Source organism: Mesoplodon mirus, assembly GCF_964341445.2.
Source record: "Mesoplodon mirus genome assembly, chromosome: 6".
Taxonomy (NCBI): Eukaryota; Metazoa; Chordata; class Mammalia; order Artiodactyla; family Ziphiidae; genus Mesoplodon; species Mesoplodon mirus.
In genome coordinates, this window is record NC_138982.1 from 40143402 (window position 1) to 40169650 (window position 26249).

Consider the following 26249-nt stretch of genomic DNA (forward strand, 5'->3'; position numbering starts at 1 on the left):
CTTATTTGTATAATATAATAACTATTGAGTGCTTAACACATGTCAGGCACAATTCTAAGTGCTTAATGTATATCAATTCATTTATCTTCAGGACAATGCATTGTGATAGAAATTATTTTTATCCTCATTTTATGAAAGAGGTTTTTAGACTTTAAGAAAGTTGCCACAGCTAACAGATAGATGATCTGGGATTTGACCCAAAAAGTCTGACCTCTCTACCTGGCACTTTTACCCCTTATACTGTACTGCTTCTCAAGATGTTGGGATAGTAACAGTACTTACTTTATGGAACATGATGAGTAAATTAAACAATGCATGTATAGCACTAGTGTAGGACTCAGCACGGAGTTAACTTTCAGAACTGTAATATAAGCTGTTATCACTTGCACGTATTGTGTGTCCAATACATTCTGGGACTAGTACAAGAATCTAATTTAATTTCTACAATACCCTTATGTTATTATCTAAACATACAAGCTGTAGAGAAATAAGATGTCTTAATAGAAATGAGATAATGAATGACAGAACCAGGATTTGGATTATATGTCCTGATTCCTTGGCTAATATGCTTTCTGGGACACCATTCTCTCTCCTGTGTTCATGATGATAATTCTGGTAATGTAGTTATTAGCCACAAAATTGTGAGTGTCACTAGAATGTGTCTTCTTCATAGTAGAGGGATTGCTACACATTTATTTATATTTATGGAAGTGATTTATTGTTTATTAGAATTTTAATCTTTGCATATTAATATTCAATAATTACATAGAAGTCTGTAAGAATAACTAAATCTTTTATTTTAGGGTGAAGTAGGTCTAGGAATGATCTTTTTTAATGTCATTTAAATTATTTAGTATCTACATACTAATAAAGTACAGAAATGTTTGAAAAAGCATATTTATAAGCTAAGGAATCAAAAGAGGGATTTACAAACCAAGATGGATCAGTTAGCCCATTGTGAAATGTTAATCAAAGTCTGCAGGTATTATATTTCTTCAAATTATACTCACGATTGGAATCAATTAGCCTCTGGAATTTGAAAGCCGGTTTCTACCAATCCGATCCATGGGGATACCAAATCGCCTTTTTGGATGATCTACTACTTTCCTGAAACAAGCGAAAAAGAACATTTTTAAGCTAAAGTCCAAGTTATCAATCATTAGTTTTGCTCTTTTATTTCATGCAGATCTGGGGGCTTTCTTCTGGAGTTGGAATAACTGTGATAGTTCTCGTTCATCAGCACCCACTATGCATTAGACACCATCTCTTATCTATTCAACATCTGTTGAGGTAGCTTAGGCTTAGAGAAATTAAATAACTTATCCAAAATCAAATAGTCCAGATGAAAAGCCAGGTCTTATCAGCATAACAATCTGCTGAATGTTTAGTTTGGGTAAGTCCCTTTCTCCTCTTCAGATTTGAGTGTATTCCTCTGTTAATTGAGGAAGATTGCACTAGGTCAGCGGTTTTCCCCAACTTCTCCCTTAGAATGCTTCTCCTGGGGAAGGAAAGAGAGAAAAGGATGCTGATGCCAAGACTGAATGTGGGGTAAGTGTGTCTCTCAGGTCTTCACTCAGATTTTACCTAGAGAAGCTTTGTATGTGATGGTCTATGTTTGTTATATGTACTCAAATATTGCTTGGAAAAAAAATACTTCATTATTAAAATAAAGTTAAAAAAATCCTACAGGAGGCCTTACAGTTTGTATGTTCCATAAATTATCTCTTTAAAAAGAAACATTTTAATTTGATTTGTTATTGCCATCACTTGGTGCTATCAAGTCAAAATCCTAACAGAAGAGGTCCAAGAGCTGTGAATGCATAATATACACTGGCCTTGGAATTAAAAGACATTTTCAGTCTTTCAGTCTTTCAAAAACCTATAGTTAAGTACTGTCTGATTGACAAGGATTTTTTTATATGACATTTCTTTTATTATATACTATAACTTTTTTTCATTTTTCCTTCTTTATAACATGTTTTTAAGGAAGTATTATGACAACCCAACAAGGTACAATGTTAACTGGACTGGGACTCTTATCACAGTATTAAACTTGTTTGAATAACTCTTTCTCTCCTGTGTAACTTTTTATTATTTTTAATAACTCAGTACAGAACCGCTGGTTTCAGAAGTGGTTTTGCAGAGTTTTCCACCTTTGCCATCCTGCGAAATTTTGGATATCAGTGATGAGCAGACTCTTCCCAGGCTGATTGAAGCACTAGAGAAACGACATTACCTTTGCTTAAGATTGTACTGTCCTTTGAAGGAATTCCCTGGCAGTCCGTGGTTAGGACTCTGTGCTCTCACTGCCAAGGGCCCGGGTTCGATCCCTGGTCTGGGAACTAAGATCCCACAACCTCTTATGCTGGATGAGGATCAAATGAAACCTTGCAGAGTGTGGCTCAGGACCTGGGTCACAGTAGGAGCTCAAATTTCTCTGCTACCATAATGCTGCAGGTTTCTCATTTTCTCCTGTATTCACTTAGTATTTTATCTGAGAAGCTGCACTAAGCACCGAGACCTCCAGGTTAAAACCTATTTCCTGCTCTTCAGCATGTAACTGCCTGCTTAAATAGTGTCACACGGGCTACAGCAGATGGGAGTGATGCTTATTTATCTAGGTAACTTTTTCTAAAAATATTTTTACTGTTCACAAGCCCTGAGTTTTTAACCAAACCAAGGGAGCAGGCATCTGCAAACGCCTAGCAACTTTTCGAACCCACCAACAAGCCAGTTACATGACAAGGATTTAATATTACACGAATAGTAGAGGACAAAGTTCTCTCATTTTTCTTGACGCCAAGTTTTCGCCTTAACTACCAGGTCTTATCAATGTTCCTCATATCATTATTAGGTAAATAATTCATTTAAAAAGCTCTGAAAAGTATAGAGAACAATGGAAACATGAGGGACTTTTATCACTGTATCTTACACGTAAAAATTTTATAAATATTGTTTAATTCTAATTAAAACTATTAATTTGAAGATAATTAATATTTATTTAATGTGTTCAATATGCCAGGTACTGTGCTTAGTGCTATGTATACAAGGATGATAAAAATAGGAAGTGAACCTGATGGGGAGCTTACCCTCAAATGATATTGGTAGGAATAGACACATGTTATTATTATTCTTTTTTTTTTAATCTAATTCAGCCTTCTTTTCTGCTGATTCACATCTATCTTCTTGGGTTGGCCCTTTGTTTTGCGAGTCAATGTAGATAGCATTGTATGTATGATCTTATAGGACTGTCTTTTAGACAAACAGTATGATCAATATGGGAAAATCTGGGAAAAAAAAAACTTAGTGCTTATCCTTCACCTATCCATACCTCTGCCTCCATTCTTCAAGTTTCTGAAAATCACACCCTCCTAAGTGGTGCCTATTGTTTGCACATCTGGATTTCATGATAATAAATTGACTACATATTTTTCAACTTGACATTCAATTGGGAAACATATTGGGCTATAAAATTAGCATAGAATGAATGATCAAGAGTCATAGGAAACTTTGCATATAGTTGTGCTTTAGGTCTTCTGATGTAATTATAAATAATGACTGCTGGAAAAAAAAGAAAAATGTCTTCATGATATTTTAAAATAATTTTTATTCACATAAGTAGATTTACAGACTCCTCACTTAAGCAGTTATTTTCCTTGTGGTCAAAATAATGGCCACTCCTCCTCTGCCACCATAAAGGATGTCTGTGTCATAATCCATAGAATCTGTAAATCATTTACCTTACATAGCAAAAGGGACTTTGCAGATGGGATTAATAAAAACCTTGAGATGAGAAGATTATCCTAGATTATCTAGGTGGGCTCAGTGTAGTCAGAGGAGTCCTTAAAAGTGGATGATGACTCAAGAAAAGTGGGTCAGAGAGCTGCAATCAGAGAAGGACCTAAACCACCATTGCTAGTCTGGAAGATGCAGGAGAAAGTCACAAATCAAGCAATGCTGTGGCCTCTAGACATTCTTAAAAGAAAACGAGGACCTACATCCTACAACCAAAAGGAACCGAATTTTGCCAACATCTTAAAATGAGCAGGAAATGAATTCTTCTCTAGATCCTCCAAGGAGCACAGCCTGCTAGTCTCTTGAGTTCCTCTGTATTCTGCTGATAGACTAGGTGAAAGAGAAATCCCATAGCAGCATACAGAAGGAATTTTAGGGGCAACCCCCTAGCTAGCCATCAATCATGTCAAAGTTGTCTGGAACAGGGGCCCCCAACCCTCAGGCCGTGGACCGGTATCCGTCCGGGACCTGCTAGGAACTGGGCCGCACGGCAGGAGGTGAGGGGAGGGCCATCTAGCGAAGCTTCATCTGCCGCTCCCCATCACTTGCATTACTGCCTGAACCATCTCCACTGTGGGAAAATTGTCTTCCATGAAACTGGTCCCTGGTGCCAAAAATGTTGGGAACCGCTGGTCTAGAATGGTATTTGGTGACTGGTGAGGATATCCTGGACTTCTGACCTACATAATTGTAAGATAATATAATTTGTGTTGGTTTAAGTCCAGAAGTTTGTGGTAATTTATTATCATAGAAATAAAAAAAAAACAAAACTGAATACATTTGTCGTATGATTTAGGGCTGAAGTCTCAGTATAAATGCTTAATACATAAAAGCATTAAACTGATGTGATTTTTATTCCTTGAGCCCTTAAATTCCTTCATGGACAACTCCCCGTTATAACTCCAGGGAAGGGGTAAGGTAGAAGCCATCCCGGGATGGAGGAAAATGCTCAGGGAAAGTTCCAGACAAGCAGAAGAAGAAGTGAGAAACCAGCCCCTTCCAGGTGTTCAAAGGACTGATGAGAAGAGGAAGAAAATGGCACCTGGGAAAAGAGTAGTGCCTCACATGTGAACTGACCTCCCAAAGCTTCTGCAGAATGGATAGTGTCACAAAAAATATTCCTTTTACTTTTTTAAAGAGAAGTATGATGGTTTCATGCATCATTATAAATTAGAACAGAACATTTATTGGTCCATATTACCAATGTATATTTTCAAAAGTCAAGGTAAAATAAATGAAGATAACATTTTTTTTCTTTCTTTACTATGGTTAATCTACTTTTCCTGCTCAAGTAAACTAGAGGGAGTTGTGGTATGGTAAAAAGCAAAAATAAACTATTTTTCTCCTTCCTTCTTCCCTACTCTTTCCTTCCCTTCTTTCTCCCAGATTTGATCCAAAAAGTATTAGCAACCAGGGGATGTTGACTTGGATTCTATTTATTACTTCTACTTACTGAAAAACAACAATGCCTTAATAATTAAATAATTTCTACACAGTTTCTATCTATTCAGAAGTAAAATGGTAAACTAGTATTTCTCTTAACATTTTTGCTGATATGAAATATATATAACCATACTACAATCTACAACACATACACTGACAGTAATACACAGTGTATAAAACATAAATGTTAACATAGAAAAATATTTTTAAGACCAAAAGGGAAAACCGTACTTTTTGACTATCTAGTCCCTCTTTTGACAAAATAACAGTATGACATGGCTTATATTATATATCCATTTAAAACAATCCACCTTTTCCATTCTAAAATATTCTGAAAGTAGTTTAAGGATACAGAATACCTATTAAAGTAATATAGGAGGATGGATTATTTTAAATATAATTTTAAACTTCAGACTAAAATACAGACTTCTTGAGCCAAATATGATTTTCTTTAAAATTTATATTCTTTGATAATTCAATTTCTAAAGATGTTCACCATTCTAAAACAACTGTTAGAAAACTTATATTTAAACTTTTTATTTAGAATCACTTCATACATACCAAAGAGTCTATAAATTCACCTAGGTTCAGTTTAAAAAAATAAAATAAATATCCCTATTGGTAGCACAAAGTTAAGAAATAAAATATTACCAGTACTTTAGAAGTCCTTAGTTTTCTTCCTCCCAAGTTGAATCCCTCCCATGACTTCATCCCAGAGGTAATCCGTAAGATGAATTTTGATCTAATATCTCCCTTCATTTTCTTTATAACCTACATGTTTTGTTCAAAAGTCTCTTGGTAAGTTTAGATAGCTCTAGAATTTTATTTGAAAGAAATGTGCAAACACTCTTGACTTCTTTCAGCAAATATTGTGTTTTGAGATTTGTCCATGTTGTCATGTGTAGAGGTAGCTCTTTTGTGTTCAGTGTTGTATGGTATTTCATTGTATGAATAATGAATATACAAGAGCTTATTAATACATGACCATGGATGGGAATTTGAGGTATTTCTTTTTTTTTTTTCATGATGGTTATGTACTGTTCAGCTAGAAATTTTCTTACACATGTTTGTAATGCACATTTAAGGATTTCTCTACAGTATATTTTTAGAAGTAGAATTGCTAGTTATGCCTATACTTAATTTTATTACATAGTTCCAAACTGTTTTCCAAATTTGTTGTACAAATTTACACACCCAAGAGCAGTGTATGACAGTTCCTATTGTTTCAAATCTATGCCAGCCCTCCCATTGTGGACTTTTAATTTTGCCAATCTAGTGCATTTGTTGTTGTATCTCATTGTGTTCTTAGTTTGCTTTCCATGACTACTAATGAAGTTGCTAACCTTTCCCTTTGCTTATTGGCCACTTGGATTTCTTCTTTTGGAAGTACCTAAGTCTGCTGCCTGTTTTTCTATTGGTTTGTTTTTCTTTTAAATATTGATTTGTAGGAGAATTTCATATACTCTGAATATTAGGCTTTGTCAGTTATGAGCAAATATCCTTTCCCATTTGTGGTTAATCTTCTTTATTGTGTCTTTTATGAGAATCTTTAATTTTGCTTTGAAATTTATCAATATTTTTACATTTTGTTCATTAAATCACCTCTAATGTTACAAAAATATTATCCTATGTTGTCCTAAAACCTCTTGCAGTTTTGCCTTTCACATTTATATTTTTAAACCTTTTAAAATTATTTGTTATTTATGGAGTGACATAGGGGTCATATTTCTCCTTTTTTTCTATATTCAGACTTAATTATTCATAAATTTTAGATTCACTTTGTCAAGTTTCATGGGAAATCCTTTTGCAGTTTTACCTGGAATTGTATTGAATCTAAGGTATAAATCAAGTTGGAGAAAATTGAAATCTTTATAATATTAAATCTTACTATCCAAGATAAGTTATTTAGTTTATCTTTAATGCCTTTTCATATATGTTAATAATTTTCTCCATAAAGACCTTCAATAATTTATTGGATTTGTTGTTGCTTATCATTTAAGAATATATGTTGTAGCATTTTTAAATAGGAGTCCCTTATTTTGTTAAAAAAGTTCCCTTCTGTTATTAGTCCACTGGTGATTTAGATCATGAATAGATGTTTAATTTTATTGAATGCTATTTCTGCATCTTTTGAGATAATATGGCTTTATTTCTTCAATTTATTAGCTCTATTATTTGACTTTCTAAAGCAAATCAACATTGTACTGTATTTTTGTGATAAACCCAACATGATATTGGTGTATTATCTTTTTGCTATATTTTTGGAATTGTTTTGTTGATTTTTTTTGGTAGGAATTCGTATCTATAGTTATTAATGAAGTTGACCTGTAATTTTCTTTTCTTGTTCTCTCCACACATGGTTTTGGTGTCCAGATAATGCTATTCTCACGAAATGAGTTGAGAACTGTACCTTTTTTTTTTAGGTATCCTTTTGTTACTTATTTAATTATGTCATGGTCTGAGAATATGTTCTGTATGATAACCAAGCCTTTAAAAATTTTAAGGTTTATTTTGTGAACAGGTACTTCATTAATTTTTTTTTCTATATGCAGGCCTCTCCCTGTTGTGGCCTCTCCTGTTTCGGAGCACAGGCTCTGGACACGCAGGCTCAGCGGCCATGGCTCACGGGCCCAGCCACTCTGCAACATGTGGGTTCTTCCCGGACCGGGGCACAAACCCGTGTCCCCTGCATCGGCAGGCGGACTCTCAACCACTGTGCCACCAGGGAAGCCCCTTCATTAATTTTAATAGTTGTTTCATGTGAACTTAAACATTTTTTTCCCCCAATTGTAGTATACACAACAATTTTTATTGATCCGGCTTACTGTTTTGTGTCCCAAGGAAAGAAACTTAGGAATCAGAGTGTGGAGGGTGTTCCCTAAAAACAATAGTCTGATTTGCTGTTACATCTTAAAGGGACAATAAAATGCTTGGCCCCTTTCAAGAAGGGCATGCAGCTCTATCAACACTGAGTGACAGCAAAAAGGGAAAGTATAGTAATGGCTAACAGAGAATGTTCATTTAAATAGTTCAGTAATTTAGATGAGTAAAACACAGAATTAAATAAATATACTTTAAAGCTTAGGTGAGTATAGTAGCCAGGCTCCAAGATAAACCCCAATAATTCTACTATAATGCAGTCTCCTTCCACATTGGAAAGGGCTGACCTCAGTAACCAATAGCATATTGTGGAAATGACTTCTAAAGCTAAGTAATGAAAAATATTTCTGCCTTGCTTTGTTGGATCACCCAGTCTAGGGGAAGTCAGTTGCCATTTCCTAAGTTCATCTCACAGCCTTATAGAGAGGTTTACATGGCAATGAACTAAGGCCTTCTGCCAACAGCTAGTGAGGGACTGAGACTTCCTGTCATCAGCCTTACGAGTGGGCCATTTTGGAAATGGATATCCCCAGGTCCCATGTAGCCTTCAGATGACTGCAGCCCTGGCCAGCTTCTTCACTGTAACCTTGGGAGAGACCCTGAACCAGAATCACCTAGGCAAACTTTTCCTAGATTTTTGATGCACAGAAACTGAGTGAGAACATAAATGTTTATTATTGCCTTAAGCTGCTACGTTTTGGGTAACTTGTTTGCATAGCAATAGAGATCTAATACAGTAAGATTCAAAGTGCTTTGGGATTCCACAAAAGAAGAGATCACAGCCAAGTTTGGAGGTTCCAGGAAGAAATTATGGGGCATATGAAAACAATAAAACAAATGGTGACCCCTGAGTCCTGCAATATTGGTTACCACAATTTAAAATTACAGAATTAATAAATGACTATAGGAAGTTAGATATAAATATATGAGCTTGGAAAAACTAATGTATGAGACAGAGTAAAATGAAGGGGACTCAGCAAGTTCCTGTAAAGAATGAAAAGAGAAATCATTAAAGTCTACAGTCATGTTTAAATTTAAAAGAGACAATTAGGTTTTCAAATTCAAATTCCAGAATGTTCTGATGAAGGACCACATTAAGTCTGAGTGATGATGTAGTTTTTAGGGGCCAGTACATAATGTCTTTTTTCCTGAGCCCACCTTCAGAAACAATACAGAAATAAGATATGAATGATCAATGTGGAGAAATCAAAATGTCATTTTGATCAAGCTGAATGTAGAATAAGACTTTAATTTGCATGTAAATGACTTTCTTACATCTCCTCTGAGGATTAGACGGATTTATACAATTAGTCATAATTATCAAATAAAAACAGAAAGAAAAGGGATGAGCTGAGCATGCTCAACTACTCCCCTCAAACTGACCTATCAAGTACATGATTACTTCTCCTTTGAGAAGTAGTGAATAAAGTGGTGGGGCTTGGGGCCAGTCTTTACTTAACTGGAGTTTCTCTATGTGGAAACATGAGGCTGAGAAATATGACTAAATAAATGGGATATGTTTAGAATAATGAAAGAAACTGCTATTTCATTAGCACACAGTTGACTTATGACTTTTGGAGTTCTGTCTCAAAAGTGGTAATTCAATGTTAAATAGATTCTATTAAACTTATGATGGTGGTGCTGACTAGACATAATGTCAGCTTCTGAAGTATTATCCAAGGAAAGGGCCATATGAACAAGCATTCAGAAACAAACCAGGAGCACTGGAATCAAAAAATGAGATTTAAAGGGTTCAATGTAAAGTAACCCAGGCATGCTTGATTTGGAAACTACCGTAGAGCTGTAGGATTAGGCAGAAAGTATTTTCATTTGCTTGGCTCATGAGCCTCTTTGAGGGTCTGATGACACTCAAAACTTCTATCCAGCAAATGAATTTACACAAAAGCGTCTTCTAGAATTTTCTTTTTGGGGGAGTAGTTAATGTACATTTCAAAGCCCATATATGGAATCATGTATTATCCCTTTTAGGAGAAAGTTTTAAACCTTCATATATGAGTTAGTGTAGAGAGAAAAGGTAAAGGAACTTTACCATGGAGTTGAGCTGGGTATAAGAGGCAAGCAGTAAAGAACAATTATTGGGAAAAATGACCCAAGATCAATGCTCAAGGGCATTTCCTATAGTACAGACAAGCTTTTAAATATGAGGAAGGAAACATGGAAATAGGGCACCACATTCTGAATCCTTTCTCTGTGTTCTTCACTATGAAATGGAGCTCATTTTGAACTACCTCCTTTGGGTATTAACAATTAAGTACTGGAAAAAATTAGCAAAAATCATGAGATACCTAGGTTGGCCTCAGCCTGCAACATTGCTTCACAATGAAGTAGAAAGGTGAAATGTTAGGATTTTCACATTTAATCTTTGGCATGGTCATCAAGAAGCACAATCATATCTGACAAATTGAAGTTGGAATTGCTATTCTCAACTTTAGTTTGAACCTTATGTCTGGCTTTGGATAGAAAAACATATACTGTTGGTACGGTTTTTCAAAATGATTTATTTAATGCATGCATTCTAAATGAATCTCACTTTTTCTGGCCTTGGACAAGTGTCTTATTCACATATAACTTTAATTTCTTTATCGTAAGCAGCTTATTTCAGTGGAAAGTCATTGGACTTGGAGTTCAACAACTTGATATTCTAGCTACATTATGCCAAGGAAATCATTTTATATCTGTGAAAATATACTAATAAAATGGGGCTAATATCTTCTTAGGGTGTTAGGAATTAAAAAAAAATCCCAGTGTATCAGAATGTTAAAATGGGATTCTTTCTATCTCAGTTTTGGCTGTGGTCTAGAAAAGTTGAAGGGGGAAAAAAAAACAGTGGTATTTTCTCTTGCATTCTAAAGTAAGGTGCTAGGGTTATCCACTATTTGTAAAGGAGGTTGTTACAAACTAATTTTCTCAACCTTCATCCAATAAAAAGATTGATATTGAATAGGTAAAGAAAGAGAATTTCTCTGGAACAAGTTTATGGAGAACAGTGGCATTTCCCTCTTCTTTCATATAGAGAAAGGGCTTCAAGAAAAGCTTGACATATACCCATTGAAGCAGGGTAGACCTCACAGAACAGACTATGAAATCTAAAGGGCAGGATTCTGTAAGAATTGGCTCGATGCCAGAGTGAAGAAATGGTTATATAAGCAACAGCTTTACTTTGAGTGACCAGAGTCAAGGATGTGGGTTTTCTGTAGAACAGATGTAGAGCGAGCATGTGGGTAGAGTTGGCCTAGGCTAATTATAAAAGGGAACTTCCCTGAAGGGCTTTTGGCCAGGGGTTACGGGTGAGGATGCTGCTGGTGGTGTCAAATGAAGAAACTGAGCGGGTAGGATAAAGGTGAGGAGTAAAACTGACCTGCTGAAAGAGAAGCATAGCCGGAGGCAAGGTATTTATGTCAATGTTCCCTATGGGGGTTATGCAGTGACCCCACAAAACGGCCCATGGTGAGGAGTCATCTTTGAGCATTTACTGAGGCCAGAGAGCACAAAAGTCAAGTCATGATAGCATCAGTCAAGTAAGACTTTTCTTTACTTTTCTGCACCCACATCCCCAGTACTAGAGGGGACATAAGGCAGCCCAGTGTGGTAGAGGAAGGGGTGAGGACAAACTGACCACAAACCTCTTCCCAGTGCAGCTTTCCAGCTTGAAAAGGAGAAACTTTAATAATATTCATAGTTTGGGCTAAAACATATTATTTTTATTATTTTAATTACTGAAATATGATTGTTTTTCTAATAAAAGTGATGAGATGAATTTTTATTTCAGTGTGACCTGTAGAGTCATAGTACCTGCCTGTGTTTTTACCCAAGAGATAGGAAACAACTCCTACTGAATGTGTTTGAATGCATGTGGGTGAGGGATAAAGTTGCTTTTCTAATTATGTTCTATGGAGTCTTCTCTTTCAATTAAGTGGTTATAATAACAATGTTAGAGAGCAAAGTGTTTATTGACCTGCGTCTATAGAATGTATATAACTGTGCTGGGTGTCTTCCATCTATTCTCCAGATACACTCTCTGACTTTTCTCACCCTACTTTCAGTCCAGGAAACTAACCTCACTGGATCCCAGAATAGTGCCTGTGCTCCCTGGCTTTGGTTTGAGACAGACCTAATGGGCAACCTTGGCAGGGGAGAGTGGAAGGAGAGAGGAAGTGAAGTCAGTATAATTTTCTCCTTGCTGCCTCCTTGCAAGATCACTTCCTCCTAACTGAAGGTCATGGTTTCTCCCAAGGCATCTGAATCTTCAGACCAGGGTCCTGAGCTGTTGTGCCATCCATTATGATTTGCTTCTACCCAGCCTTTTGTAAATAGTCTTCCTGTGTCTAAATCCTTCTCAAATTTTCCTATCTCAAATGTTTCCTGTTTCCTGCAGGAACCCCGACTGACACAATGATATTACTTGCTTTGTTGACCTCAAAATATTAATGGGAGAATTAAAACAATAACAGTTGTGAAAATGATTATCCTAATTAAATTCAGATATAAAGTATTATTATTTTTGTTAATATTTTACAAGGCATTTTCAGTGTTGTGTGAAGAAGTGAGAGAAACCACCCTTTAGAAAAATTCCAATACCTTCTAATATTAAAGTGTCATTCAAATAGTAGATATAATTTTGCTAGGGATATGGTCATAGCTGCTTCCTTTTTTTTTTTTTTTTTTCATAAGCTGAATGACCATTAACTTCAGGCTTTAAACAAGTGAACCGAATGAAGAAATATTTTGAACTTCAAAGTATAGTTGAGATAACCCTGCCCTGAGAATTAAAATAGCTTGCACATCCAATTGAAAATGAAGCTAGTGTCATATTCAGGTGAAAAAAAAGTTAAATATGATATAAAATAGGAACAGATGGTTCTTTGCTTCATTTTATGATGATCTGACATGGACTTTGCCCTGGTATTTTTTATGTTTGTTTGTTTTCTTTTTTCTTTCTCACTAGCTGTTCATTCATTCTTCACATTTCCATCTCTTATGGACCTTTTCAAAAGCAGAGTTTAAAATTTTTCTTTTCTGAATATTTTATAGTAATTGAAAATAAAATAATGCATTTCATATGCGTGAGACAGAGTTTTAAAATCTGGGGTCATGTAATTCAAGGATCCATAAACATGGATGGGAAATGTTACACCTTTAGTCTCATTATCCTCTAATTGAAATATAGCATTTGTTTCAGTTATGAATGTAGAAAAAAAATCACCATGGTGTTAGTAGTAAGTAAACCCTTGTCACAGTAGAAATCACAGATATATTCGGATCACATTTTTGTCATTACAGATACTTTGAAATTGTTTTTATGTTCAGCACTACTTTAATTTATTGGTATTTAGACATGTCTTTTAGATCTTATTTTATGCATTAATAAAGAAGCATATATGTTGTCATATTACAAATTCATTTTAAGTATTATGATAATTCTGTTTCTATATATTAGTAACCTTTGAACTCATGACGTTTGTCCATTTAAAAACAATATTCTGAGAAGGGGTCCACAGTGGCCCACGACACAGAAAGAGCTTATGAATTCCTAGATTTAGTGATGGGTGAAATCTTTGGGCTACAGTATGGAAAACGGACCTCAGACCTATAACCTTCTCTCGGTGAGTATGAGAAAATAGAAAATGCATGCCCTGAGAAGGAGAAAAATTGATAGCATATACATGAACATCACAAGTGTTTGTAAGCAACAAAGAAATTGTTTTGTATACATTCATGCATAGTAAGGTAACAAGATAATCCTGGCCTTGTGAATAATTCAAAAGCAAGTAAAGAAGTAGTAAAGCTATCTGGACTAAAGGACCAAAGGTCTTATCTCATATAATGTAATCAAAGAACAGCAAATAACATTATGTACAACTCTCCCAAGCAAAATTACTATAATTTTTAGAAATATTTTAATAAAATAGTTGCAAAACTCTAAACTATATATTCTTGCTACTAAATGTAGGAAAACATTCATTTTAGTCCTGTGACTTTATCATATACATTTAAATGATTCTCAAATATCTTTGCAACAGATGATAGAAACATTTAACACTTAATGTGTTTTGAGTTAGCATTATAATTTGAAAGAAATCTAAATTATTTTTCAATTAAAACTCAAGAATGTGTATAGAAATATATTATGCAATATCTATTACTTATCTCCCATTGTTTTCCAAATCTCTAATAGACAAATTTAATGTTTGCTTTAAGACCAAGAACAGGAATTCCTGAATAAAAAATGAATCCTGAAGGAAAAGCTCACAGGAAGTGTCCTTGGAATCTAATTCAAAGGGGTAAAACATCCACTATCAAAAATAAAAGTATAAAAGACATAAATAAATTATATGTAAAAAAGAAAACTATTAATTTGTATATGTCATTCTAAATAAATGCTAAATAAAACAATCCTGATATAGGAGGTCACCTTTGTTGTTAAGCCATAGAGTACAAAGGAGCAGAGTCTCTGCATTCTAACTGTAGTCATGAAACAAAATATAGTGTCTTGATTAGGGGAAATTCTCAGTTTTCAAGGTCATGTGTAAACTTCTGTGCAAATGCATTAGCTGTCCTTAACACTTCCAACCTTCTGGAAGTAGTTGGAGGTGAAGGGAAAGGTAGAGAAAAAGGCAGAAGAAAATTGACCAGTTTTGACCTCTGAAGATCATTAATTACTAAAATCCTTTCTTTATACAACACTCAATGGGACCATCACAATCTGGTTCCAGAGACACTGACTAAGATTATATAGGTTTTGTACTGCACAGTCCAGAGGGCAACAATATGAATGATTGCTGAAAACAGCATCCCTGTTTGGTCCTAACTCTCCTTCCCAATTTTATTTTTAACCCTGCTTCTTAGGTTGTATGTTGATACTGAACCTACACCATGCTATTTAGTCATCCCAAGAACATGCCCTGAATATTCAGGCCTTTAAGCCATCTCTTACCTGACTTCCTTTTAACAGAATAATTTTTCTTAATCCAATTAACCTTTCAAAAATAGTACTAGTTATTTGGGTCAAAATGTGCTGTTATTACGGAATTTGGCAAATCATCTTTTTTCACCATTTTTGGAAAATTATTGAAAAAATACCCACAATTTCTTTAAATAGTGATTCTCTTCTACTTATCACCATTAAACTCTAATTAGATTAACTTGTATGTTATAATTTCTCATTCTGTTCCCCATACCTTTGTGATATATTCTGAGTCATTTTCTTAGCGTTATCATATGGTGAATGTATTTACTCTTCTGCCAGGTCTAATCTCTTGTTTATCTTATTGTTTCATTTCATTTCTTTAATTTGTTATGAAACATTTCAAACACAGGCGAAAATAGAATAGTATAATAGACTCCCATGTATGCATCATTCTAAGTCAACAATTATTGATTATGGTAGGTCTTGTTTCATTTATTCCTTTCCCACTCCTGTATTATTTTGAAGCAAATCCCAGACAAATACTTACAACTAAATATTTAAATAACAATAAATCTAATTTCTAATGTAACCACAGTACCATTTTCATATTTAAAAGAGACAGTAGGGCTCCCCTGGTGGTGCAGTGGTTAAGAATCTGCCTGCCATTGCAGGGGACACAGGTTCGAGCCCTGGTGGGGGAAGACCCCAAATGCTGCGGAGCAACTAAGCCCATGCACCACAACTACTGAGCCTATGCTCTAGAGCCTGCAAGCCACAGCTACTGAGCCCACGAGCCACAACTACTGAGCCCACATGCTGAAACCACTGAAGTCCACACTCCTAGAGCCCGAGCTCTGCAACAAGAGAAGCCACTGCAATGGGAAGCCCGAGAACCACAACGAAGAGTAGCCCCCACTCGCTGCAACTAGACAAAGCCACACGCAGCAACAAACACCCAACACATCCAAAAAGAAAGAAAAAAAAAAAGAGACAATAATTACTTAAAATCATTAAGTAGCCACAGTGCACATTCACAATTGTCTCTTACACATGTTAATTTTTAAACAGACAATTGCTTGAATTAGAACCCCCCCCAAAATTGTGACTAGTTAATAAGTCCCTTAAATCTACTTTGATCTTTTGGATCCCTTCCCTCCTCCATCTCTTGTTTTTCTTCAAATCTTTGTAACTTATTTATTGAAGAAACTAGGTTATTTATTCTGCTGTTTTCTACAGTCTGAATTGCTGTTTGCTTCCCTATAATGTTTCTGAAGTCATTTCTTTGTCTTCTATATTTCCTGGAAATTGAGAGGTAGAACTAGAGGCAAGAAAAAAAAAATTTTTTTCAATTCTGTTATATAGGTAGTGTTGAGTTCTTCCATCAGGGAGCATACAATGACTCACTGTTTTTTCTTTTGTGATGTTAGCAGAAACTGACAATCATTGTCTAGAGCCATCTTTTCATTAGGGTTTGCAAAATAGATACATTCTAATACTACCACTCCTCTTCATTTATTAGCTGGAATAATTCTATAAGGGAGAATTTCTACATCTACTAATTCTGTTGTTTCTTCATTGCTTTAGCTGTACAAATTCTATAAAGGGAAAATTCCACGTTTTCCTTCTTCTCCATGTCTGCAAGCAACTATTTGTTGTAATATCCTTTTGTGCTCAGCTAATAGCCATGAAGCAATAAAAAACTCATTCTAAATTTCATATGCTCCCCCTACTGTCCCTGAATTGCTTGATACTTTGCTGTATCTATATCGTCAGACTGCATAACTATAACACATGGCACTCTTTTTTTTTTTTGTAACCATCATCACACTTTAATTCTAAAGTTATGTTCACACCAATTCTTATGATGTTACCTCTCCAGTCATTTTGATTGTTTGAAGAATTTCTTCCAGTAGCTTCCTCAGGAAGTACTCATAAGAACAATATTCCCTAATTTTTTACACACTTATAATAGTTTATTTTTAGCCTTTATATGTGAAAATCTGTTCAAATGACTAAGTGCTTGACAATTTCCTTTTCTTACAAGCCAAGCTATGTTAGATAGATTATACCTCCTAATATAGTATTTCTTTATGACACTTCCTAAAGAAATTGTTATGATGGAATCTCAATGTAGATTATATATATTTATAAGATTTATTTAAAAAATATTTGCTGTATATGCTATGTATGCTATTATAAATTCATATATAAATATTTACATAAATGTTTACATGTTGACTTTCAAATTATTTTGTAGACTGTACTGCAAGATCCAGGAATCAAAGAAATACTATTAGAAGGCACAATATTTTCTCCACTTAACCTTTGGCTTTCTATAACCTTCTTTAAAAATTGCCTCTCTTCTTGCTTTGTGTTATAATTTGTTATAAATATTTCTATGTTTCTTATTGGTATGTGATCTCTTTGAGGGACAAAGACTATATTTTCCTTCTTTTTTTCCACCGTAGCCCAACACAGTGCCTAGAACATAAGTGGAACTAACTTGTATTTGTTTAATTAGAATACGATCTGAATTTCAAAATACATGTGTGGTATTTTTTTCAAGTACATGTTGGATAAATTATTGTCCCAAAGTGATGATTTTATTTCCTAGTGTAACTTTGAGAATCTTTCAGAAGTCTAGCAAATTGCATCCTGTATTGATGAGAATCATCGAGCAAAAGCAAAGTCACAGACCAGGAACAAAAGTGATGTGTCCTAGAACACCAAGTAACCAAGTGAAACTGGACTAAAGGATGTGGAAACGAGTGCAGGAAGAAAAGAGGTGCCAGATTATGAAAATTTTCATAGAATTTCCTTAAGGAGTTTGCTTTTATCTTGTAAGCAATGGGAACTTTTCATGAAAAGATTTTTGTGTTAGATGATCCCCCTGGTAGCAGAGTAAAGGATGCATTCACCAATAAAGGGGTGAAGGTGGTGGTAGAAGTGGAGATGGGGAAAGACTGGAGATGGGGAAAGACTGGAGAAAGAAAACATGTCAAAAAGATGATTTAGGCCAGAATTAGGAAAGCCTTAATGTAAAAGGATATTCTGGAGATATTAAACATATAAAACAAGTAGGATTTAGAGAATTTAGTGAATAATGGAATGTTTAAAGTAAGTAAATGGAATCCTGGTGAGCAAAAGGGATCCTAGTAAATTCCCCAAATTCCAGACTTTGGGGAATTGGGTGATCTCTTGTGACACTGCTGCTGTGAAATGTACAGCATGAGGAAGAGATACTGAGGTGGTAGAAAATGAATTAAGTTTGGAATGACTGCTTTAAAGTACTGACACTTACTCAATGATTAAAGAGAGATTTAATTACTCTAATTCTGTTATAATAGTTAACAGTTTACAAAGTACTCATTTGATTTTTATAGAGGTAAGTAATTATCCCCATTTTCCAGATAAATAAGCTGAGGATCACAGAGAATAAGATTCTTATACAAGTCACATGGCTAGAAATGCTTAGAAATTTGACTTAAACACATGTGTCCTGACTCCAGGTCCTGAGAGCTCTTCACTGCCTTCTTGGTATAGGAGAGGGGACTTATTCACATCATTTGGAATGCTGTGTAACAAGGGTAAAAATAAAATGGTATTGTGGTTACCTTTATTAAATAGAAAATGTAACTGACCAGAACATTTATCTCATAGAACATATGTTTCCCCTTGTTTCCCAAATGCTGTTATGTCTTATAAGAGCTACTTTATATTTATATGCAACAGAATCTTCTTCAGAAAACATTTTGACAAAAATATTTGTGCATACTATAGCAGTTATTTTGCTCCCTAAACATTATTTCTAAAATGATGCCATTAAACTCAGAAATTAGCTAAGACACTTTTAAACCTATTTACCTACAAGGTTTCATTGTATTTTTTTTTTAATGTGGACCTCTCTGTTTCTGAACCCAGAGTGAAAGAATTAGAAAATGAAAATGTTCCTTCTCTAAGAGTTCACTTACCTCTGTTTACCTTTATGATCTACAGAACCAGCTGAGAGTCTGTCCAGGGGAGAACCAAAACCAGAGAAGCTTCTTTTCTTCTTTGTTTCAATCACATCATTCTCCAGAGACACAAGTTCATCAAGAAGTAAGAGTTTTGCTGCCAGATCAGTGGCTGATTTCTCCTCCTTGACTTTGGGTGGTGACTGAACATCTAAGACTCTAGAATCAAAGGCCTATAGGGCAGGAAAGGTGATTCCATTCATTAACAAGAAGAAAATACATACAATCATCTGCATTTGTTTTTTGCTATTTTTAGCTGACTTGCCTGTCATGAACCTTGATTTCTCATGAGTTATGATCCAGAGAGAAAGACTTTTGGGGACAAAAACACATAGAGATGAGGTTTATCCAAAAGAAATGAAAAGGAAACAATACACACACACACACATACACATACACACAAAGAAAAAAAATGGTAAACTCCTCTAAAGGAGGCCTGCCTCTAAAATTTAGTATAACTGATTATTCTTTCAGATTCTTTCCCAGTAACAACTGCATCCTTCCTTATTACTCCAAAAGCACTTTATCTATACTTCTTTCATCACTGCCATTATTACATTTTCCCTTGTATTAGATTAGGTACAATATATTTGTATTGCCTATTAGATTGTGAGTAACTTGAGGGCAAAGACTAGGTCTAATTAGTCTTTTATCTGCTCTATTCAATGCCTATCCCAGTATTTTGCTCATAGTTAGTACTCAGTAAATTTCTGATGAATATTTATTGAATGAATTCTGAAAAAATCTAAACCTCATGTTATTTTCTTTTCACCACTCATTCATTCCTTACTGATTCAAGCCACTAAACATCCACTGTGCAGGTCCTGCGTTAGACCCAAGAGATACAAAAATGAGTAAAATCCAGTCTGTGCCCTGAAGGAGCTTACCATCTCCACCCATGTGATTTACTAACAAATATTAATGAGTGTCTATGATGAGTCAGAGCTATCCCAAGGACTTTTTTGTCCCATGTCAGATTTCTTGTTTATTTGATTATTTACACATATTGCCACCTGGCATGTCATCCAAACCATAAAAGTATAAGCTTCCAGTTTGTGAAGTCTGTCTTCCTTTCTCAGGCGCAATCACAGCATTTCAGAAAATGCCCCTGCTAGCAATCTGGAATCATTTTGTTGTGCAGGGGATGCTACTTCTTTCCCAAGAGCCTGAGACTATTCCCCTGTGGGAAGGAGGGTTAATAACTACAGGGGTCTCTTCCCTTTCTTCCTTTAGTCACATTCTTGCTAGACTCTTGGTCTGGGAAAGACTCTTTTTCTTCACTTCCTGTCTTTATTTTTGAGTTACTTCTCTTATTCTCTTTCTATTCCCTTCATTTTTTTCCCAGTAAAATGAAACAGTAGTACTTTCCAAGCCTTTTCATCATTGACTCACACAATTCTCTTTTGCAATACTTACAGTCCACCTCAAAGCTCTTGAGACCTAAAGTCATTGAGCTCCTTCTTTCCTAAACCAGTGAAATCTGTTCTAAGTCTAGCCAGTTCTTTCTGGAAAACCTCTCTTGCCCTGCTCTTTCTGATTCCCATGAGGAGAGATTTATATCAGGTCCTCTTCACTGCTTAGTGCACACTCTCAATCACCATATAATTTATTTATCTCTTCTCTCTCTCTCTTTTTTCTATTCTGTCCTGAATACTGCCATGAAGTTAATTATCCCCAAACACTACTTTCATCATATAAAAACATTAAAAATCTCTATAGCTCTCTGTAACTCATAGTTCAAAGTCCACAACTTTTAAAAAACCTCAACTTCTGTTACTTCCTTACATAAGCCTGGTGGCATAGAAACTAAAGAGGGGAAGGATGTTATAATCATGAGAAAGAAACTCTTAAGATCAGGAGGCAAACCTTCAAAGGGCACATTTAGGAGAACTTTTATTATCTCTCAGAGCTTCTTCCAAAAACCATGTGTTCATTCTTCCAACTGACATATATACAAATTAGATTTTTGTTTCTTTTTAAAGATATTCTTAATCATCAGGAAAAATTCACAAAACTTGTATAAAACTTGTCCTTCAGTAAAACACATTTCAGATTCTCACTTTATGTTATTTAAGAAGCACAAAGAATGTATGTTTCTATTAAGATCAAATGAGCCAAATTAACTTTTCTCTGTGTGGCGATGTCCTCACATTTCTTTTCCTTTGTAGTTTAGTCTTGGCAGCAAGAAAACATCTGTAGAGTGATAAAATTTTGGCCCAACTACTCAAATCTTGACATGTAAACGACTTCAAATTTCACATAAAAGCACTTCATCTTCATGTAATTGATTCAATTATAAATATGGCTGAAATTATAATGAATTTTCTCCTATAGTTTTTGGTTTATGGAATACAAATCTTTGTTGTTACTTACAGCTATTTTTTTAACATTTAGATACCTGTTTTTCTCTGAATCCATGGTGAAGACAAGGCATAGAAAGAAATGCTTATTTACTTGATTTTTGTGTTATCAAACCTGCTCCCTACTTGTCAGCAACACCTGCTTCTGACATTAGTACAAATGGCTTATGTTCATAAAAGAAGTATGGTCCCTTAAGCTAGTTTCCATTACCTCTTCTGTGACATCCACTGAGAGCACTTTTCCTGAGCTCCAGACCATCAACATCACAGCCAGGATAAAATGTGCACTTGCCAATCTCCAGTCCAGCATCTAAGGGTCATACACATCAGGGTTAACATTGATTAGTCTGGCAAGATAGAAAACAAAATTGTCTATAAAGTTTGTTATAGGCAGGTAATAAACCAAGTTATTCAGCTTCTATGTGTTGGAGTGCACCTCTGCAAAACTTATATAATACTTAATAGAAGCTGTCAATCTCCCAGAATGAATTCTATCAAGGCTTCATTTCCATGGAAACCTAGACTGGGGTTGTACAACAATAATCATAATTTAACTCTAACCCAAGTCTGAAAAATCTAGTTTGTGTAACTTTATTCTTTGACTCTCTAATCCACAGAGTACAACCTCATGTACCTAAGGGGAAATGTGTTAAATTGACTAGGTATGAGAGACTAAGGCCTGATGGGATTTGTGGTGAGCAAGAGAGGATGTGCTGTGTCTAAAAGCACTTCAATCCAAAATTTCAGAAACACCACAGTTCCAATAGGAGACTATCTTTATGTCCTGTGATATGTAAGGATTTCTTGAGCAAGATTCAAAAGGTAGATCTCATGGAAAAAATTAATGAATTACACTATATCAAAACTGAAAGAGTCTACATGATAAATACATAAACAAGTTACAATAAAAACCAAATTAAAAATGGAATATATTTTCAACAGATATAAAAAAAGAAAGATTAACATTTGGAACATTTAAATAACTCTGATAAATAAAAATTTAAAAACAGACTCACAATTAAGTAAAACTGGGTCAAAGTTTATAAGGAGACATGTATCTGAAAGTTCATAGCTTCATTTTATATAGTAGTAAAAAAACTAATCAATTCAAGTACCCTACTCAAGAAGAAATGGATTGATCAAACGAGGTAAATTCATACTATGGACTTTATGCAAATAAATTAAATATAGGTGTTATCTACTCTTCAAAACAAATGACCTGAATATTATGTGTAATTATATGCAAGGATTTAAAAAAGCAGATTTGAGGGGAGATTAGAAGTTCTAGAACAATACATATGTCATGCTACCATTTACCTAAATTGGAAATACGTAAAGCAATTTCATATATTTTGAAATCTATATATATAATTAAAATATAAACCAATGGAACTTGATTCATGACTATGATTACTTCTGGGGAGGGTGGGGAGTATATGAGATTATGGAGAAAACACAAGGGACTCAGTTTTTGTCTCTCTATATATACATAGTAAAGCAAACATGTTAAAATATTGCATTTGTTAATTCTGTGTAGTAAGCACAAAGGTGTATCATTTATGAATTTTTACATTTAAATAAACCTATAAATCCAATTAAAGCTTATCTACAACTGAGATCAGGCCTGCTGGATGCCAGTCTTGCCACTGGTTAAAGCAGAAGGCCTTGCTCTGCTGGGAGAAGCTCACAGGCTACCAACAGAACGGGCTTGACTTCACCACTTAGCACATGATATTGGGAAGTCCCCCAGGCCATCCTTCATGAACTAGAAGTTTCAGTAAACTTCTGTTGCCTTAAAAAAAATCATTTGGCATTTTTTTTCTTAAATTCCATATATATGTGTTAGCATACGGTATTTGTCTCTCTCTTTCTGACTTACTTCACTCTGTATGACATGAAGAACCTGGGGTAAAACAGGAATAAAGACACAAACCTACTTGAGAATGGACTTGAGGATATGGGGAGGGGGAAGGGTAAGCTGTGACAAAGCGAGAGAGAGGCATGGACATACATACACTACCAAACGTAAGGTAGATAGATAGTGGGAAGCAGCCGCAGAGCACAGGGAGATCAGCTCGGTGCTTTGTGACCGCCTGGAGGGGTGGGATGGGGAGGGTGGGAGGGAGGGAGAAGCATGAGGGAAGGGATGTGGGAACAGATGTATATGTATGACTGATTCACTTTGTTATAAAGCAGAAACTAATAAAAAAATTAAAAAATTAAAAAAAATCATTTGGAAACCTACAGGGAGCAAAAAGAAAGGGATCCTAAGATCAATCTGAAGAACTGGATTTGACTCATATTTGCTTTAGTAATAGTGTGACCTTGAGTGTGTGTCATTTAACCTACTTGAGCTTTATTTGTGAAATGAGGAGTAACTCTGATCTCAGAAGAACTTTTTGAGAGGATTGGATTAATTCATGTATAACCTCTTTATCCCATATAGCATTTATAATTTGTAAGTGAAAGAACATTTATGAGATATTACTAAATATTTCTTTAATAACTACATTCTCCTTGGTGTGATCCAAGATTTTATTTATGACACTTCCTTAAAATATTGTTACTCTGAAACCTCAGTGTGGATTTTAGTAAAAAATGTATCTGCTAGAATACAGACAAATAAGACCTAGACATAGTAGCATCTGTATTAAATGTGTATTAATACTCAAAATGGAGATAAAATATTTTAGCATTGTCTATAACATTTATTTATCAAATATAATCTTAATTTTCATGTAATGCAGTCTAAACTAGTTCTTCATTATGTCATCAATTACTCTACTTTGCAATCTAGTCATACAATGCTGTTCACTAGCTGCTTCTGTGTATTCCACAATTTCTGGAAGGGAGCAGTAAATTCTGTGTTCTCTTTCTGACAAACATATTTAATATTTGAGTTTTTTGATAAGTATCTAAAAACAGCTAATCATGATTATTTCTCTAAATTGAGACAGGAGAAAAATAACAAGCATGAATGTAAAAGATATCTGGTAAAAATACCAACCAAAAACTGCATTACTTATTTCTTTAGAAAATCAGCCATTGAATCATTCTTCCTTCTGATTTTGCTGCTGTCTCTGACTTTCCTCAGCAAAAGGGAAGATATATCAAAAACATAAATGTATTTTTACAATGAGCTCATATTTCTGTCATATCTTTTTTTTTAAATACCTCTTTCATTCAATCAAAGATAAAGTACAGTTGTGATGTTTTTCTTCCACTTTTTTTTATGATGCTAAAAACAGGTTACAAAGTGTGAAATTGCTCAATTTTATGAGTTCTCCCATGTGGATTTCTTTCAACTATTTTTATGCACATTTTACTAACCAGGTTTCTCTTCATCTCTGCAATCCTATAAAAGGCACAGGATGATGAGTGTTTGTAATATTGATGATTATGTCTGAGGCATATATTTTTGTGTTTGGGTGTATATAGGAAAAATGTCATAATGTATCATCTTACAGATAACCACATCCTGATTATTTGGATAGGGAGATATAAAAATAAATGCTGAGTTTAAATACACACATTTAATGGTTTAAAGCCATGCTTGCAGCCAGTTAACCAAAAGGCCAAGTTCCTAAATATGGCATTTGGTACACTAATGAAAACAAACACCCTGGCACCTGCCACACAAAAGACATTTGATTAACTAGTTGAAACTTGATTGCTACAAAATTAGAAACAGAGGAAATTATAGGGACGGAAGGAAAAGACCAGGTTCAGCTCCGTTGATAGTGGATAAATATAGCCCATGACTAAAAATCTACTCAGCCCCATGTACACTCCAGATCACAGAAAGAACACTCAAAGGATGTTCATTGTGTGAATACATGACAGTGGAGGTGTTTGCAATTTTTTTTAGTACAGCTATACTTTTCATTGAGTAATTTTTGAATAACATTCCTCTAATGTGAGGAGCTTCAAAAGAGACAGTGGACATGGGATCTGCCTTATAAGATTAAGCTCTGAAAGTCCAGCAGTAAAGTAACTGGTTTAATTATATTTAAACTAGGATTAAATGAGAAGTCTGTTAAAATGAAGAAAGACATTTGCTTTATTGAGAATCAGTGCTGCAATGAGTCATTGTTACTGTGAAAAATGATCTCTCAAGTGGGCTTGGTGGGAAAAAGAAAAGATTGGTTGCCATTGATCCAAACTATCTGCCTTTGAGGGCTGGTGTTGAAGAAAAACAAATCACTCAGGTGACGAAGGAAATTTCTCTTCAACAACGTCTGACTTAGGGATAGTAGATCTAACCATTAGAAACTCACAAAAGGACTGAGTTTTGGGGTTGATTCTTGATAACTTCTGGGATAATTTCTTAATTAGAGCTATTCCAAATAGACTCTATCCACCCTATTTTCAACAGAAATTTAAAATAAAGCCTTAATTAAAGATAAAGGACTTAAAAAGTAATTATTATTATTTTTAATCCTGTTTTTCTGCTTTGGCATTGCAGACATTTAAGTGAGATTTAACAGGACATGTTATGAAGGGTCTCTAGTTCTGCCAGTGGGAAATGACCGTGTGTACTTGCACACAACACTCCCTAAATCTTCTTTCTCTGAAAACGGGGGTGGTCTTCTAGGCAAGTGGTGGATCAGCTTGGTCCCACAGTAAATCTGTAACATGGAGTAAGTTCTTCTTCAATGTACTCTTTACCCTGCCCCATAAAGCCATGGTCACCCAGATCTTTTTGATAATAGAGGAAAGCTTCCAGGATAGTAGATAGCAGAATAACTATCATTTTTTATTTTAAAGATGGGCCTAAAAGGGACAGTGGTTACCACAAAGTCTGTGTGGCTCGCTGTGATAGAAAGAGAC

The 26249-nt window shown here is 34.9% G+C and overlaps 1 protein-coding gene across 1 annotated transcript; it reads right to left on the bottom strand.

Moving 5' to 3' along the window:
- Positions 1-1022: 1022 nt before the first annotated feature.
- On the bottom strand, positions 1023-21729 carry OSTN (osteocrin; the record flags this gene model as incomplete). The annotated part of the gene is made up of 3 exons (XM_082625349.1): positions 1023-1107; positions 19018-19232; positions 21631-21729. The coding sequence occupies 3 exons, from the start codon at positions 21727-21729 to the stop codon at positions 1023-1025; spliced, it is 399 nt and encodes a 132-aa protein (XP_082481475.1).
- Positions 21730-26249: the final 4520 nt, after the last annotated feature.